Source organism: Varroa destructor, unplaced genomic scaffold (assembly GCF_002443255.2).
Source record: "Varroa destructor unplaced genomic scaffold, Vdes_3.0 BEIS01000006.1, whole genome shotgun sequence".
NCBI classification, from domain to species: domain Eukaryota; kingdom Metazoa; phylum Arthropoda; class Arachnida; order Mesostigmata; family Varroidae; genus Varroa; species Varroa destructor.
The window spans coordinates 4,936,310-4,952,146 of NW_019211459.1; the positions used below are offsets into that span (position 1 = coordinate 4,936,310).

At 41.1% G+C, this 15,837-nt stretch overlaps 2 protein-coding genes across 14 annotated transcripts in view; one reads left to right on the forward strand and one right to left on the reverse strand.

Annotated features, from left to right (window-relative positions):
- The window catches only part of LOC111253447 (uncharacterized), a 6,457-nt gene extending 985 nt beyond the window's left edge, over nt 1-5,472 (reverse strand). The window contains exons 1-6 of one of the 8 annotated variants that reach the window (XR_015316228.1): nt 5,332-5,472; nt 4,580-4,683; nt 3,314-3,575; nt 2,492-2,752; nt 1,858-1,956; nt 346-460 (exon numbers count right to left, since the gene is read on the reverse strand). Coding sequence is in view for 5 of the 8 variants with exons in the window: in XM_022812820.2 (XP_022668555.1) it covers nt 1,877-1,956; nt 2,492-2,752; nt 3,314-3,575; nt 4,580-4,642 (666 nt within the window). In the remaining 3 variants the exon portion in view is untranslated. Of the gene's footprint in view, nt 461-652; nt 1,957-2,491; nt 2,753-3,313; nt 3,576-4,579; nt 4,684-5,270 lie in introns of those variants that run through there. The other 7 variants (XR_015316227.1, XR_015316226.1, XM_022812820.2 and 4 more) reach the window with 7 other exon arrangements.
- On the forward strand, nt 5,436-10,210 carry LOC111253449 (uncharacterized). 6 transcript variants are annotated; one of them, XM_086973794.1, is made up of 4 exons: nt 5,436-5,575; nt 6,162-6,445; nt 7,945-8,102; nt 9,248-10,210. In XM_086973794.1, exons 2-4 carry the CDS (start codon nt 6,370-6,372, stop codon nt 9,416-9,418), a joined length of 405 nt encoding a protein of 134 aa, XP_086829920.1. In that variant the 5' UTR covers nt 5,436-5,575; nt 6,162-6,369; the 3' UTR covers nt 9,419-10,210. The 6 variants fall into 6 exon arrangements, with proteins under 6 accessions (XP_086829920.1, XP_022668557.1, XP_086829922.1 ...); XM_022812822.2 differs by having other exon boundaries at nt 5,438-5,575; nt 6,240-6,445; XM_086973796.1 differs by lacking the exon at nt 5,436-5,575 and adding an exon at nt 5,582-5,694 and having other exon boundaries at nt 6,240-6,445.
- The last annotated feature ends 5,627 nt before the right edge of the window (nt 10,211-15,837 follow it).

Here is a 15,837-nt window from a genome sequence, read left to right on the forward strand (position 1 = left end):
TTTGTTAAATATTTCATTATAATCAATATAGTTAAAGTGTCTTCTGAAGTGTCATCTCTCATTTCTCTATATATCTGAATAGAACTAAGTGTTTCGTGTTCTTCGGGTACCATCTTCCTGTCATTAGGGATCGCTTTAGACGGCTCGTAGCCACCACGAAATAGAATGCGTTCACATCTGGCTTTGGACCTAAACCATAATCTCTAGACATCATCATCGTCTGAATATAACCAAAACATAATCTTAGTGTTTTCATACTCGTACTGTTGAAGCATCATTCCTTCTTATAGCTAAGTAAGCAATCGATTTGTAAATAGACCTTATAAAATCGATTTTACTTCGCACTTAGTTTTACGTTCGCGAGGAACCTCTTCCGGCTGGATACCGGCAAGCGCAGGGACAAGCTTTTGGGTGTTCAATACTGAATAGATAAATGTGAATCAAATCGCATGAATTACGCCTGAAATTATCAGTTGAAATTATTGTTAAATTCACATATACTAATAAATTTTTACGGTTATACCATATATATGTAATTGCAGACTAGTGACGATGAACTACGTTTGCTTTTGAAGCAGCACATCGCCAAGTAAAAAAAAACACCCCTAGCTTTTCTCATTATCTGGACAATGCGAAAAAAGAAGCAGTGGCATAGAAATTCAAAGCATTATAATTTACTGATTTTCTCCGTACAAGCTGTACTTATGATTTTTTTTTATTAGAATACATTCATACACCCGATTATAAGAATCGTAATTTCTTTATTATTTTTGTTATCGTTTTTCTTATCAATTTTCAATGATTTGGTGCACCGATTGCGAAAATACGTTCAAAACTCTAGTTATCTTAATGCGTGTACTGATTAGAAAAAAAATAACAAACATTATACCAATGAAAAAGATCTATATTCATCTGAACAAATAATCAACAATAGCTAAAACGTACTCGGTATTTGTCGAGACAGCAACGTTGTACCGACAAATTTAAATCACTAACTTATTTCGTTCTAAACTTAATTAGATTTATTTTACACATGTAAGCTTCGCACTCGTTCTAGCTCAACTTCAGACGAAGTTAAGTAAATTTACGTGTACGATAATGCTGCAATTTAAAGTTCTGCATTTGAATGTGACATACATTGGGTAACTATCAGCTTAAAATTGTTTCCGAAATAGCCAGGTGACTCTATCTGAAATCTGCACGAATGTACCAGGAACAATAAATGAGTTATCTCTCTACACAAGGACACTTAAGTAACGGCTAATAGTATTCGTTAGGCAAAATGCACCTGACGATAGATTGAAGAGCTGTGAACAAGGTCAAAAAACATGAAATGGCCCACTGATACAGGTTCCTCTTTGCCTATTCCAATACAATAAGGTGCGCATTTGCACCGTGCACCTATATATTTATATGACTTTTTTCGATTCGCATTTTGTACCAAAGTTGATTATATGCGGATGTTGTTTAAATGCAAGAAGTTGTCTGCCTTTTTGTAACTAATGTAGTCAATATGAACGAAATAACTTGTGTTTCAGAGGTGCGATTCGCCCGGCTTTGTTGTGCATATTCTAGAAGAAGCCAGGCGGATGATTGGAATGAATAAATAAATTAGTGGAAATTTCTCTGCTTACGTCGTTTTTTCTATATGGGTCGAAATAAATGCAGCGTTATAAGTGCTAAAATCAATAAGACAGTGTACCGCTAATCCATATACGCGTATCTTTACTTTGTATGGAAGCAAATAATAAGCTAGGATAGATTATGAGTCAACTTAACCAGGTTAGCTTTAGGTGGCATATTATCAAGAAGGTGACGGACAATGCATAATTATTTACTTTAGCATTTTTTTCTGACCTCTCAAAAGCTGCGGGACCTACTGTGCTTCTGACAGCAGTGACTGTAATGTTTGTGAAAGCTGAAGAGGACCCTTTGCAACGGCGATTCCATCGCGACCTTTACGAACAATCCGAAAGACAAAGGAAATCTAGTTAATAGACAGTCCTCGTACTTCTTGTTTGCTGTAATGGTGGCACACACAATGATAATCTACCGAACCTTCAAAATATCCTCAGCCCTTTAATACGACTTAGACATCATACCCTAAGTGTTGACTGTTGGAAGGGTCAGCAAAAACATCTGCAAAAATCTGAGTACCCTCTGTCATCCTTGGTTATCGTTTTTCTCTCCATAACTTAATCGCGATAGCCAGCAGTTTACATTATCTTCTTTTATATTCGCATAAGGCAACCATATTCAAAACGTTAAGGACTCGAAACATCGTCGCACGTGGTAAGTAAACGTACCTAAATACGTATCCATATTAACGAATCCACTTGGGTCGAGCCATTTACGGTACTTACGATTAGATAAATTTGCTATATAATTTCGTCTTCGAGCGTGTCCGATGTGGGACACAGGCCGTCTACGCGAGCCCGGGTCACGGCTGGGCGTATTCGTCTGCAAAGCCAGACACGCGTTAATGACTCACCTTTAGTTACCGCACTACTGCTTTCGTCGCGGATAGCGGAGTCGCTCACGCGGTTCTCCTTCGCGATTTTCTTGCTGGCCGTTAGGTTAAACAACTTGAAGTGTCTTTGGGGCTTATTCGCAATTGAGTCGCCCTGCAATTTTCCTGCTGCCCTGAATTTTGAATCCTTGCCGTCCGAGGTGATCGGATCTATGAATATTGTGAACGCGGGACGGTCTTCACACTCAGTCGGTTTTGGTGCAAGGGATGACGTAAGCTTCGCTAAAATACGCAAATCGAGGTAACCTATTAAACTCATATTATTACGCCCACAAAACTCCGAATACCACGAAGGCCAATGAAACTAGCACTTTTTGTGCACTTAGACACTCATCTATTATCAGCTCGGGTAGCCTGAGAAAGTAAACATTAATATAACACGGTCAAAAAACATTTTGCTGAACTATACGAAGTTGTATCAGCATCATTATTTAAATCGATTTTGGGACAGACTGGAAATATTCATAGACACAGGGACCCATCGGTATTGAAATACCGTTACAAATATGTTTAAATGCTAACCTAATAAAATAAATAAATATTGAAATAAAATTCGCTATTATCTCTGTTCATTCTGCCCAATCAGTGCTAGGGAATACCATTAAAAAAAACTCATCGAACCATTACTTCAAAGATTGCAATGATATACAAAAAAAGAGTCTTTAGATGTACCGCTTAGGCTACATATTTTGGATAACACGTTAGGTCTATTAGGCTGACAACGAGCTGTTTTGTACCTAAGAAGGCATTAGAAGGAATCATTTGTTTACTTCTCTACTATACCTGAAGTTGTAGTCGAGGAACTGCTGGTAAAGGAACATTGTCTCTGTGTAGGGTCGTCTGTTGAGACATTAGGGACGCGCTCCTCGTACGCTACGCCTAAGTAGGACAAAGGTGACGCGTCTTCGATTGGCTCTATATCAGCGTCGAAATCAGTAAAATCATTGTCTCTGTAGGCCGGCATGCTAAGCTTCAATTCATTGTCTTCCGGGATATTCTCCAATGTTGGTGTAATCATTTTTCTATACCAGTGCCGAACTTCAATCTGTTTTTGCAGTAATAGGAAAAAAAAAGTTTCCATTGCCCTTGTTATTTTTTGTGCAGTTTTTGTCCAAGATACAGAGGCCAGATCGAGCGCTTGAAGGCGTCAACACAGTGACGAAACCTAATTTAAAGTGCCATCATAATGCCAAACCTTTGCCCTAGCACTGCCTGCTAGTCAATTATAAAACAAAGGAATCATAAAGCCACTAGTTGCCGCTAAAGAAGGTGCGTTTACCACAAATACCGCGCTTTCAAATCGCTAACGTTTTGCTACAGACGCGAAAAGTAGTATCCCATATTATATTTATTTGTGGAGCTCCAAAGTCATTTCGAATGATTTATCATGTCTTCCATAGTTTATGTTCTGCAAAAATATTTATTTATATAGTTAACAATAAGACTGGACACTAATTTACGTGCGTATTTCTTTATGCACGTGGTCTTTAGAGCCCTTCTTCGTTTTCTGTGTGGTATAATACTGTAGACGACATAAGGCCGTCCAACTGAATACTTTTATCAACTGCAGAGAAACGTTGATTAGCATGAGGCGACAGTTGTCCACTATAACCACCCGTTTGATCCTAACTTTAAATAAAACAGCTAAACAGGAACGCATAGACATCTAACAACACCTGTCTTAACTTCTTTAAATAACCTAGAGCCTTTTAATTTGTAGCTATAGGTGCAGTAGGTCGCAAGCAACACAAACATGAAGGAAACATGAACAGCAAGGCAAGATAGCATAAGCAATGGAAGGCGCTACGAAAGGCATGTACTTTATCAACACGTATCAGGCCACCTGTAACATTTCATAGTAAACTGTCTACAGCTAACGACAAGTAGAGATGTTTGGAGGAAAGCATTACTCCCCAGCACGATAGATAATGTTAGATATAGGATTCGAAGTTAATTTTTTTAGAGTAAGTTGGTTATTAATTAATTTCCATTTTACGTAATCGAACAATTTGATCCATTTCCACTGCGTACGGCAATCGTTAAACCAACCTTTGGTTCTCTGCGTATAATAATGCTAAGGTGTTCTGCAAAATTTGCGAATTTGTTACACATCCTCTATGACGTTACTTTGACGTTCCGTAGTAGGCTTGTCCCTGTTAGGGAGGCAAATGCGAAAATAAGTTTTAGTTTAAAGGAAGATACACATATATATAGATAAAGCACGTTCCTTTTTAGGTCTTCGCGGACGCCAAGCTTGACAGCCTTGGAAAATGGGAACTTAACAATAGGTAATAATGAAGCATATATGTCGAATTTTTCTTCAGTGCATATATTTGAATGTTTATCTGTGGCCATGTCATAACAAAAGCCCATAAGAAACAGATTGGTCTAGATCATATGGCATCCAATGAGATGCCAAAAGTTAACGATCTAAACAAAATAACTAATTATCTCTATATCTCTCAGACGATTAAATCACTGAAGTGCGAACGCGGCCTTCGTCGGCTAGAAGCTCATCTTCAGTAGATAACCACGGCCGATAATAACACTAGAAATAACAGCAATTATTTGTCGCACGTCACTTAAGAACAGAACAATACGCTGTTTCTGAGATATCCCAGGATTGATTTTTGATTTTTCATGACTTTGCTACTCCAGTGAGAATTTTTTCGGACATATCCTTTTATACGCAAGCTTTTATTAAGAAGTACCTAATCATGGCATACTTGAATTGACCCACCTATCATTATCTCTTGAACTTGATAAAATCATAACAGTGTGCTATATAAGGGCTCTCTCACCTCATTGATGTCAAAGATCTTCATACAATTCTTGTTTACTAGCAAAAGCAGACATAAGGTCAGTGATCACATTTAATTGACCGAAGCTGACAGGCGCATCTGATAACGCTGTTCCTGGCGCGTTAACGTGCGCTAGTTACGTCCTTACATATAATGACGTGGTCACAGCAGTTGGATATACGTGCGCGAACTGTGAGAATGTTTCTGTGTTCACAATTAACGTTACTAACACCAATAATTTAAAGTAAGCATTTGTGGAAGCATCCATATATTGAAGACTATCCATTTTGTTCATGACTCATTGTCCTTAGCGCTATTTCAACAATTAGTTAATCTGCCTAGCCAGGGCTTTTTTTAAGTAAGGTGCGACTTGTTTGTATTTAACTCAAATTTTTTTGCCATTAAATATGGTATCTGCCACAGTGGGCTTAGTTACTTACTACACAGAGATTTGGAAAACTTGCGGACAAGTTGGCTGATCGGTTTCGTGCAAGTCGAATGCGTTTAAAACTTGATCGGAGTGAAAAATCACATAAGATAGCTAAAAACGATAGGGCCTGCTAAATAACAGTGTTTATGCTGCATACAATTTTACTTACACACAAATAATCGACTTTTACTTTTATTAATACACATATTTGGTCCATTAATATTGAGAATTAGGACCTACACAACTGAAACCTATTTACTCAAGAAAAAATTACTCAACAATTTAACCTGTACGTCGAAAGTCGAGTTTTTCAGATTACATATGAGTAGTAACCAATGTTTGATGCATGCCATAACAAAACTAGGTAAAGGTTAAAAATGTCGTGTTTTTCAAAACGTAGTTTGCGCCCTGAGTGCCTCAACGTTTGCTGTCTTCCTCTCTCTGCCTTGCTCCCCTTACCGGCTCACCGTCCTATTAGCGGCGTCCGTGTGCTGAATTCAACGTGCACAACGGGATCCTTTCTAACTAGGCCCAAACCACCCTTCCCTAAGCCACGAGATAGATCGTGGTCCAGGTAGTAGCAGCGAACTCAATAGTGCGCTGGCGGTATGGCACCCGAGTGGAAGCTATTACTGCTTACTTTGCAAACGCTGCCTATTCTGCTTCGCCACAACGCGAAGGCACGTAAGTCAACATGTTCACATAATTCGTGTATGTTTTTTTTTAGGTATTTTGAAGGTCAGCTTATTTCGATTGTCCACAGTCATATTGTATCGACCGTAACTGGAGTGAGGTGGAAATAACTTGTTCGTTTCATCGACTGTGTCCAGCAACAGACGTGATAAACGGAGTAAAGGTAAATACGGAAATTCAGTTCTATAAAGAAAATCCTACCAAAGACGTCGTAGAGGCAGCGAGCAAATTGGCAGTTGATTCCGGTTACACTTTGTATCGAACTCGAAAGTGTATTATCGTCAAAGACGTTACTTCAACGAGGATCGTCTTCTTCCTTCGAACGTCAGAACGAATTTTTTCGAACGTCAGTGACATGACTCAAACGTACAAATGAGTACCTCATTTTTCGTGGCTTCGTATGCAAAGAAGACGAAAAGGTTCAAGTACACCTCGTCATTATAACTGCCATGAGCTTCTTTGGAGTCAAACAGTGTGTTAGCTTTTGCTATTATTTAGAGATTTAGTTCATTGCATAGCGTACATTTTTCGTATTCTAGAAATAATCTTATGTCAAATACCCAGCATGCAAGGCCTGTTGAAGGTTTTTCTGGCTCCTTTCACTGAGGCCTGTCATGCATGACATCTTATCGCACGTAAATCGTTACACACGTAAACGATTGTGCTCATTGCATGTCACACGTGCACCTATTCGGGCCGGCCTACCCGCTTTTAGAGTCCCTTCACACACTCCAGGAAAACACGAGTTCATATCTTGTGATGAAGAACGAGCTTACGGCCATGGATGCTGCTTTTTTTCTCAGTTTAGTGCTAAGCTTCCATAGGCCCAGCATACATATGACTACTACGTACTACATGAAATTGCCGATAGCAAGTCTACCACAACACCTTCTAACTGGATAACACGCGCCGGTGGCTGTGCTTCCTGATTGTTCCGTATGCTGTCTGTGTTTCTGGAGTGACGACTTCCTTTATGTGTCGAAATCGAGCGTTGTTCTGAATGAGACGTACACAGCTAATCACGAACTTCAACGGAGGTTGAACATATTTTCGCTACCTGTTCTCGCGGTTTATTATCTAAGACGTAGATATCGTCAAGGCGAGTGCAACACTAGCAAATTATTGCTTAAGGAGCTTCAACCATATCGGATTGATACTTACAGTGGTACAGATTGACATGAATTATATAACACAAATCATGCGAGATAATTAAAACGTACGCAGAAATTGGACAGGGTTAACTATGCACAGCGAATAGCTTTCCTTAGACTGCTGTTAAGTGTGTACAACAAGTTAGTATAAGTTCGAACCAGTAAATGCACATCGTCGAGACATATTTTGACCTATTTATCCTTTTGATGAAATAACATTCCCGCATAAACCGCGACAATTTCACTTCTGATAATCTCCTTGGGCTCTACTGTTACCTCTAACACTACGGATCAATTTGTATTTATCGATCATCAAGACATTACCGATTTGTGTTGCAGATGAGGGTGAAGGTCGAAGCTTTGGTGGAGCTCGCGTACAATGTTACACGTGCGATGTCGACTTCTCTGTTGACAGATACGACGCAAACGATAGCTGTCTCGTTGGATTGGGCAGCAAGGACACCGTAAGCTGCAGCAGCAACTCCAACTATTGCAAGGCCAGTCTAAAAAAACAGCCAAGGGCGTGTTGTAATTTATAAAACCCTGCTAATCTAGTTAGGTATTGTATGATTTTTATTTGTCATAGCTTACATCGAATTCTATATACCTACAACCTACAGAACAGTTGCACGTAGTTTCGAAGTTTACTCAATAGGGCTTTTCCATGGCCTACTTAGGTGAAATAGAAAATTAGCCAAGTACATATTTATATACACATGCTTATGTTCTCCATTTTTTTGATGAATGACGTGTAGATGCTTCACATACTATTTCTCAACCGTTATCGCTGGTGCTGAGCCTAATGCGCACTATCAACAATCGCGTATTTTAAGTTATCTTCGTTGAGATGCACCGAGAGTTAGGTTAAATAGACCTTTTTCTAATAGGTACGGAACAAATTTGCACGCCCTGTAAGCCCAGCGGTCCAGACGTAGCTCGTGCGCTGCCCAGTTCGTCATCGGGACTTGAAAGCCCCTTTCTAATCAATCGGATTATGTCCGGCGATAATTTTCAGATTGATTTACGGCCAATTTATGCTATGATATGATTTGTCGCTTGACCAACTACTATTTTGGAATTTTTATAAAATTGTAATGATTTCAACATGTACACATTAATTATTTATCATCAAGCCGGCCCTGATAGTAAAGACAGAAGCAAGTTTCAAGCCTTGTCCTGAACGAACTTCGCTACCTATTCGACGTTCTAGCGGAGGCATAATTTAGAATCGGTGCTTTGATTCGTTAGCTTGAAAGCGTTCTCAATTCCAGTGTGATCAAAATGATGCCCTAATCATTATATAACCAATGCTAGTTTGATGATGCTTCATCATTGACGATGACTGCTTAATTAATGCCCTGTGTCTTCTGTGCTCATTCACAGAGAACAAGGCCCTCTGAAAGCTAGCCGTGTGTTTACATAAAAGCTCTTCACAGAGGAGGATACTTGATAGAGAATCAACGCTAATGAGTTTCGTTTTGGTCCTGAATCATTACCTCCATATTATTATCATCATCATCATCACTATTTAATGATATTTTATGAAATAATTATGGAGATATAACAGTGTACAGTATCAGTCCATTGTTTTCGATTCTTCTCATGTAACTCGTTCCTGTTCGATCTTCTTTCGTTCATTCAGGTTGACGTCGCACGATTAAATGGAGTATTGGTCGCGTTTTCCCGCAAATGTTCGAACGTTTGCGCGCCCAGTTGTAGTGAAAAGGGATTTGGAATTAATCGCGAAACATGTACCTACTGCTGTCGTAGTAATCCGTCCTGTGGGGAGAATCGTAAACAAGTGGCAGCCTGATGTCCAAAAAAAATCAGAGGCTGATATAGGTGCTCACGAAATGGCAGTGCTAAGCGCAGGCCCAAAAAGGCCTCTGGTCCCTTTGTTGTTTTCGATAAATTAATCCCTGCTAGATTCTGTTTTACAGCGTTCACTGTATTAAAAATGTGCTCTATTAAATTGTTTATTTGAAAGACACGATATAATACCGATAAAAAGTGATCTTTTCTGCGTGCAGATTCAGCGCAGGCTCCTGGCTCGTACGGTTACGTGCGTCTCTTAGAGATCGATATGACATCCACGATAGTTCTCACGACACCTTCGACTATGGTCGTTTAAGAGTTTCACATATAAGAATTACTTGACCGAAAGTACCCTATTAAATTCGTTATTTAGCAATTAATACTCAACAATATTGATATTATTTAGTTTGTTGCTAGTCGGTATCTGCTATCCCCCTATCAGTAAGGGACGCCTACAAATACCAATTGGTGCACTGACGATTCGGTCGAAATTTACGCGTAGAATCGATCAGATACCATATTTTCTTACGAAATCTTCGAAAGCATGAACATTTGCATAGAAAATTATCGTACTTGATAATATTCGATGTGTATTTACATATTGTTTTCCTTCGAACAATAATCGATGCGATAAACTGTCTGCGGGAAAGGGCAAATGTTGCTTGCGTGGTTGCCATATGGCCGCATAGAGGACGGATAAGTTTGGCAAGTTTTCGGTAACATACATAAAGGAAATGTTGATAAGATAGTTGAAAGTATCGAAATAATAAAGGATATGTTCTCAATCTGCTTCAATGTGAATTTATGATAAAGATGGTTGTTATGACAGCTTTATTTCTGGACGCTTGGGCCTGAACGAGGAAAATTAGTCTAACGAAAACGAAGTATACGCAGCCCTCTCCAGAACGAGATTTATTTGTTATACATAAAAACTCTATAATAATATTTCTAGACGTGTACGTTTTTAAAAAGTCGAAATCCCACGTAGTACGCAATTCACCATTCAGGACACGTTTACATTGATAGCGTAGCCGGCGGCTTGAAGCCTGCCCAAACCCTTACGGTAATAGTCAGGGCAGAGATCAATTTGCAAGGTGGAGCCCACAAGGCTCGGGACTAGGCCATCTTCTGGGAGGATTCCAATTTACAATCACAGACTGCTTCGAGTTTTCACAACAACTAACCCAGAAGCATGCACAAATCTCGGCAATTACAGTTCCAAACTGTTGTTACCGAGTTGACATTTACATGCTCATCATCAACGTTAGTTGATTGTTTCTGACGTTCCTGCACGTTACGCGACAGATAGGTGACTGGTGGTTTTCAAATTAATGCTGTTTGAGGATTGGCTCTCTCAGGAAAGGTTCAGACTGGCCTAATTTTAGATTGGCCTGTGCAGTGCCACAGGTCCTATGACTTCGGTGCTGATTTAGGTGTTACCAGGCTAAGATCTTGGCAAAAAAATAGACAAGCTTTTCATCCGGACTCAGGTTATATTATTTCAGAGCGTTACCACTTCTACACGTCTATCAAACGTAATTAAATAAAATCGATTTCCTTCCGTCATAAATTACGATATTGGTGTAGTACATAGGCGGGGCATACTTGATGAAATAAGCAGGAGTTTGTCCTTTCGCTACACAACTGCTATATACAATCGAAGGATTACTTTAACGTGGTGTTTTTCTGTCACCGGTAGGACTTCTTGATCAGAGCACCGTACATCGATGTACGAGTTAGCTGGGCACACAAATACTACATGGGTTTGAAAAGATAATTAGTTTCGTCCTACCTGCCTGCCTGCCTACCTGTTCTGACCGCAATGTAATGTTCTTATGCATATTAAATCTGTTCCGACCTTAATGCTGATCTAGTTATGTGCACGCGCTCTAAAATGATAAGTCCAGCATTGTTCCTCGAGTACCAAACTCACCTAGCTTGATATATTTCCCTAGGGTTACGTGGTACAAGCATTATTTTTTCAACCTCGAGACAGTAGACGATGGACTCAGCTCTACCACCTTCGGTCTTCTTTGTGACCCCTCTCCGCCGCGATAGCCGCCTTTGCTCGGTCGTACACTTCTTACTTTACCAGACAGCTGCTACACTTCGCTTAGAGCAACTACTCACTTCGGAGTTCGCCTAGCGGCTCGTGGGTGTTTCTTCCTGATCGCCGTTCCTCGTTTCCGAAGTCCACCAGGTCATGCCGCCTCATGGTTCATGTCTGATGTCTCGTGTCTTCCGCTGAACGAGTCTTGCCAGTGACTCTATGGTCTCGCCGATGCTGTGCGGCGTACGGCGTGTGTCGGCGTTCGTCTCTCTGTGTGTGATCTGTCTATCTATCTATTTCTTAGCTAGCCTGGCCTCGTCGCTTGCCCGAATGGACTCTCACAGATGACGCTGCCGTTGCCACCGCTGCTGCTGCTGCTAGCACTGCCACCATCCCAGCAGATGGATGCCAACATAACAAATGGTACTTTAAATTCTTCCACCCTCAGTCAGCTTACCCTCGCCGTTGTACCGGGCGACTGTGAGTCGTAGTTGGGGGTTAGGCATTGGCGTCGGGGGTAGAATGGGGTCATCAGTCCACCGGTCCGTGCCTCGCTGCTTTCATAAAGAGAGAGAAGGCGCGAAAGGAAAAGAAAGAAGGGAGGGAGGGGGTAAAGGGCAAAGAAACGAAAGCCGGTGCGCTGAACGAAAGTCTACAGGATGAGAAAAGGAAGGCGAAGAAGCCCTCAGGAGGCGCAGTAGAAGGACAAGCAGGAAGGAGGCAGGCTAAAGGGCGGGCGCACCCATGCCGGTAGTCCGGTAACTGTCAGTCCCTAGGGGTGGTGTAGTGGCTGCCATAGCTGTGGCGCGTTTGTGGTGGACGAAGGCCCCTATCGGAAAGGGATTTTTGGGGTGGTTGTGATCCAGCCTCTGCTGCTGCCGGTTCTGTTGAAGAGCGGCTTGCGTCCGCTCAGTCGCTCCCGCGCTCCTCGACTCGATTATCTATTAGTCTTTACTCTAAAGGGGATGCTATGATCGTCTTTTTGTGATCTGAGATCTGAGGGGCGACCAAGGCCAAACTTGGGCAAGGGGGAACAATCCACCTAGCACAAGCGCGTTATCGGTATACCATTGGTCGTAAGGAATTAAAAGAAAAAGAAGTAGCCGATCAAATGCATTTGGATATATCACTCCGCTAGCCATGAATACCTACGTATGTAAAAGTGACAACGAGGATGTTAATAGTTACGGACGCGGAAGTGCGAAAGGGTTTAGTGAACTTTCATTACCTATTGATATTAATACACGATTCGATTAGCAAAATCTAGATCTGTGTTGATCAACGCTATATTAATCAGGGTAATTAATACTCTCAAACAATTCGTTTTTAATTTTACTTAACAACTGAGTACCTGCCAAAGGACTATGAAGGCTTGGTAGCAATTCAGCCCGCTTTCGGTGTTATCGTAGTAGGACTTATACATACAAATATACATATTTGTCGAAGTTGCTTTGCGCTAGTTACATTCTAAGCAATACAATACGTTAGGTATATCATGGACGCGGTATAACAAAGAAGGAAATTTTTAATTTAACTTCTAGATTTTCTAAGCATCTCAAATGTGTAACACACAGGGTATATATCCGATAGCGGCTTGGTAGGGCCAAAGATCTTCGATTTTTAACAATACACCTCGAAATGTTCAGGCTTTCAGAGTCTGACCTAAGTTTTAATGTAAATAATCGAGCATTTTTAGAGCTGTATACAATTTCCGAGTTGCCTAATTTGTTGTGATCTAAGATGCAGATTCATTCATAAGTTTTCATTTCGTAGCCTACGATCTTGCGTATTCACACTGATATCGTACTAACCCTAGACGAAGCCTGCTATCGTTTCAAAGAGGAAGCTAGCCTAAAAAATTTATCAATTTACCTAGATCTTTTTCATTATCCAAGTTGGCAATGCTGCGGTTCCGTGCACCGGGTCGAGATGATACCCATTGACGTTAGGCCCTTGCTTAACTGTACTTCTGCTTTCGTCTCTCAGCTTTCTTTGTGTGTGAAAGGGGAGCACCCCAGACCAACTGAGCGGGAACATCTGAAAGGAGCAAAGGAGGCAGAAGCGACTATGTTAGAACACTCCGGTTATGTCGTCTGGTCTCTTGGGATCTTCATGAGATCTGCTTGTCGGCTGGACATTGGGACAGCGCATTGGTGACCCTGCTATTGCCATGTCCACTTTGCTGTTTGAGGAAGCTGACAACGGTACAGGACATTCTAGGACAAGCAGGACAAACCCAAAAACAACAACATCCTGAGGCACTCCCGAGCCGAACCCAGTTGGCAATCGGTGTAACGGGAGTTACCGACAAACGTACCCAGCAAAGCGAGTTTCGAATCACCATGTCTTGGCTGGAGGCCAATGAGGGGCTGGGGAAGACACTTGGGCGATTGTGGGCACTGTGCTCTGCAATGAGTGAATCCCCTGTTTTCGGCTATGTCTAAAGACGTGCTTGCCGTACCGTGTACTGCCTCCCATATATGTATAATCTTTTCTATTCTACGAGAAACATGCATTGAGTTGAACACGTCCCAGCATGACGAACACTAGACATTTGAAAGGTTCAAGTAGAGAGAAGATACGTGACATCACAAGTGGATTTTATGAGCAGCTCCTAGATGTGTGTGCATGTTAGGTCTCGCATGTCGTTAAGATGACGCTGCTACCATTATCAGCGTTGATTTTGCGTCTCTCGAAGTCAATGACTGAAGAAACATTTAGAACGGAACTATTTACGAGACGTATCCTGTTCGCTGTCCGAAGTGCCACTTACCTTTGAATTTGCAGAATGCATACACACACATATATACATATATATATATATATTAATTTATGAATTAAACTGAATAACATTGAATTGTCGAACTTCGTATCAGTGTATCCAGAAACACAGGCAAGTATACAATGGATTAATTAGCCCATTAGAGAGCCTTTTATTAAAAATGAAAATTGTACATAGACTAGTGTAACGGGCGCTTGAGGGTAGCGCGCCACATTTCGGAATTATTCCAGTAATATTAACCAAAGCATAGATCACAAATCATCAACCTAAATATTGTTTTAGGAGCTTAAATTTTATTCCAGATTTATTATTGACACATATCACAGGCTTTACTGACAAGCCGTATGTAAACAAGCAAAAATATGAATGAAACTAACACTTATAAGCGCAATCATCGTCTTATCCTTTAATATCGGACTGTAGCTACGACTAAACGTGAACATATAGCCATACACCAGGTTTTGTCTTCCACTTCAAATATGACCCTAATGCAAACGTGCAATTAATTCTCGTTTGTATTTAAATATATGCAGGTGTCATCCGTTAAACGTTTATATCTTGTTCTTTTCTTTCATTGCGATCACGTTTAAGTAACCTTCGGAATACATATATATATACAGGGCATAGTTCATGTAAAGAGTAAGCCTAGAGCTGATCCACTGGCTTATTGGGCCATTGGTAACAGACGTAGCGTATCTGCGCGTAGTAAACTTGGGGTTCAGAAAGCAGTGCGTTCACAACACATAGAATACATTTAAAGATATTGGATTCTGTTATATATACGTAATGGTCCCTTAAATCGAACCAGGCCCATAATCTTGATAAAGTCTGCTGTCGTTTAGCCTTGATCAGCCACAGCTAAGCATAACCCTTCCTTGTTTTGTTGCAAATGGAACTCTGGGATTTGCCGACAGTATACAAAATACCTCTGGACGTGAACTCACAATTCGTTACCGCGCAGTTCAAAAGGGCCGTGTACCGTTTATCTTTGTTAGTACCTTTGATGTTGTTATCGTTGTAGTGAACCATTATTTTAGACGTCCAGATAGGCTCGCCCTGTTGAAGAAGTACTCGGACGTTTCTTCCATCGGAACGCATTACAAATGACGATAAGCCTTTTTCTCTCTTGACCGTTTGCTCGCGTCGTCTCGCAGTGAAGCAAATAGTGCTTGATCGTTTGCCTATTAGCTGCTGGCAGCGGGACCTTTTTGCGCAGATGCGCTGTATTTCCACTACTGAAACGTTTCTTGGTGTCACCTATTTGAGCCTGCAGCCGTGTGTACAGCAAGACTCAGTGTTCGAGAAACGGGAATAACGCGAACTCCGCGGTCGCGTTCATTCGGTTGTTCACTAATAAATAGCTACTAGCCATTGCCACCAGCCAGCGACTATTAATATACATGTCGACCGCGTCGGCATCATGACCGCCGTCGGATGTGTCTCGACCAGAGATCAACGAGATATCTAGACGATAGTCATTTTCCTACGAGTGAGCGCACGAGAGTTTTCAACCACAGCAAGCTGAGCATAAGGTGTTAGTCGAGGTACCTTGTCGCATGGCTGCCATTCGGAGGGATGGTTATGG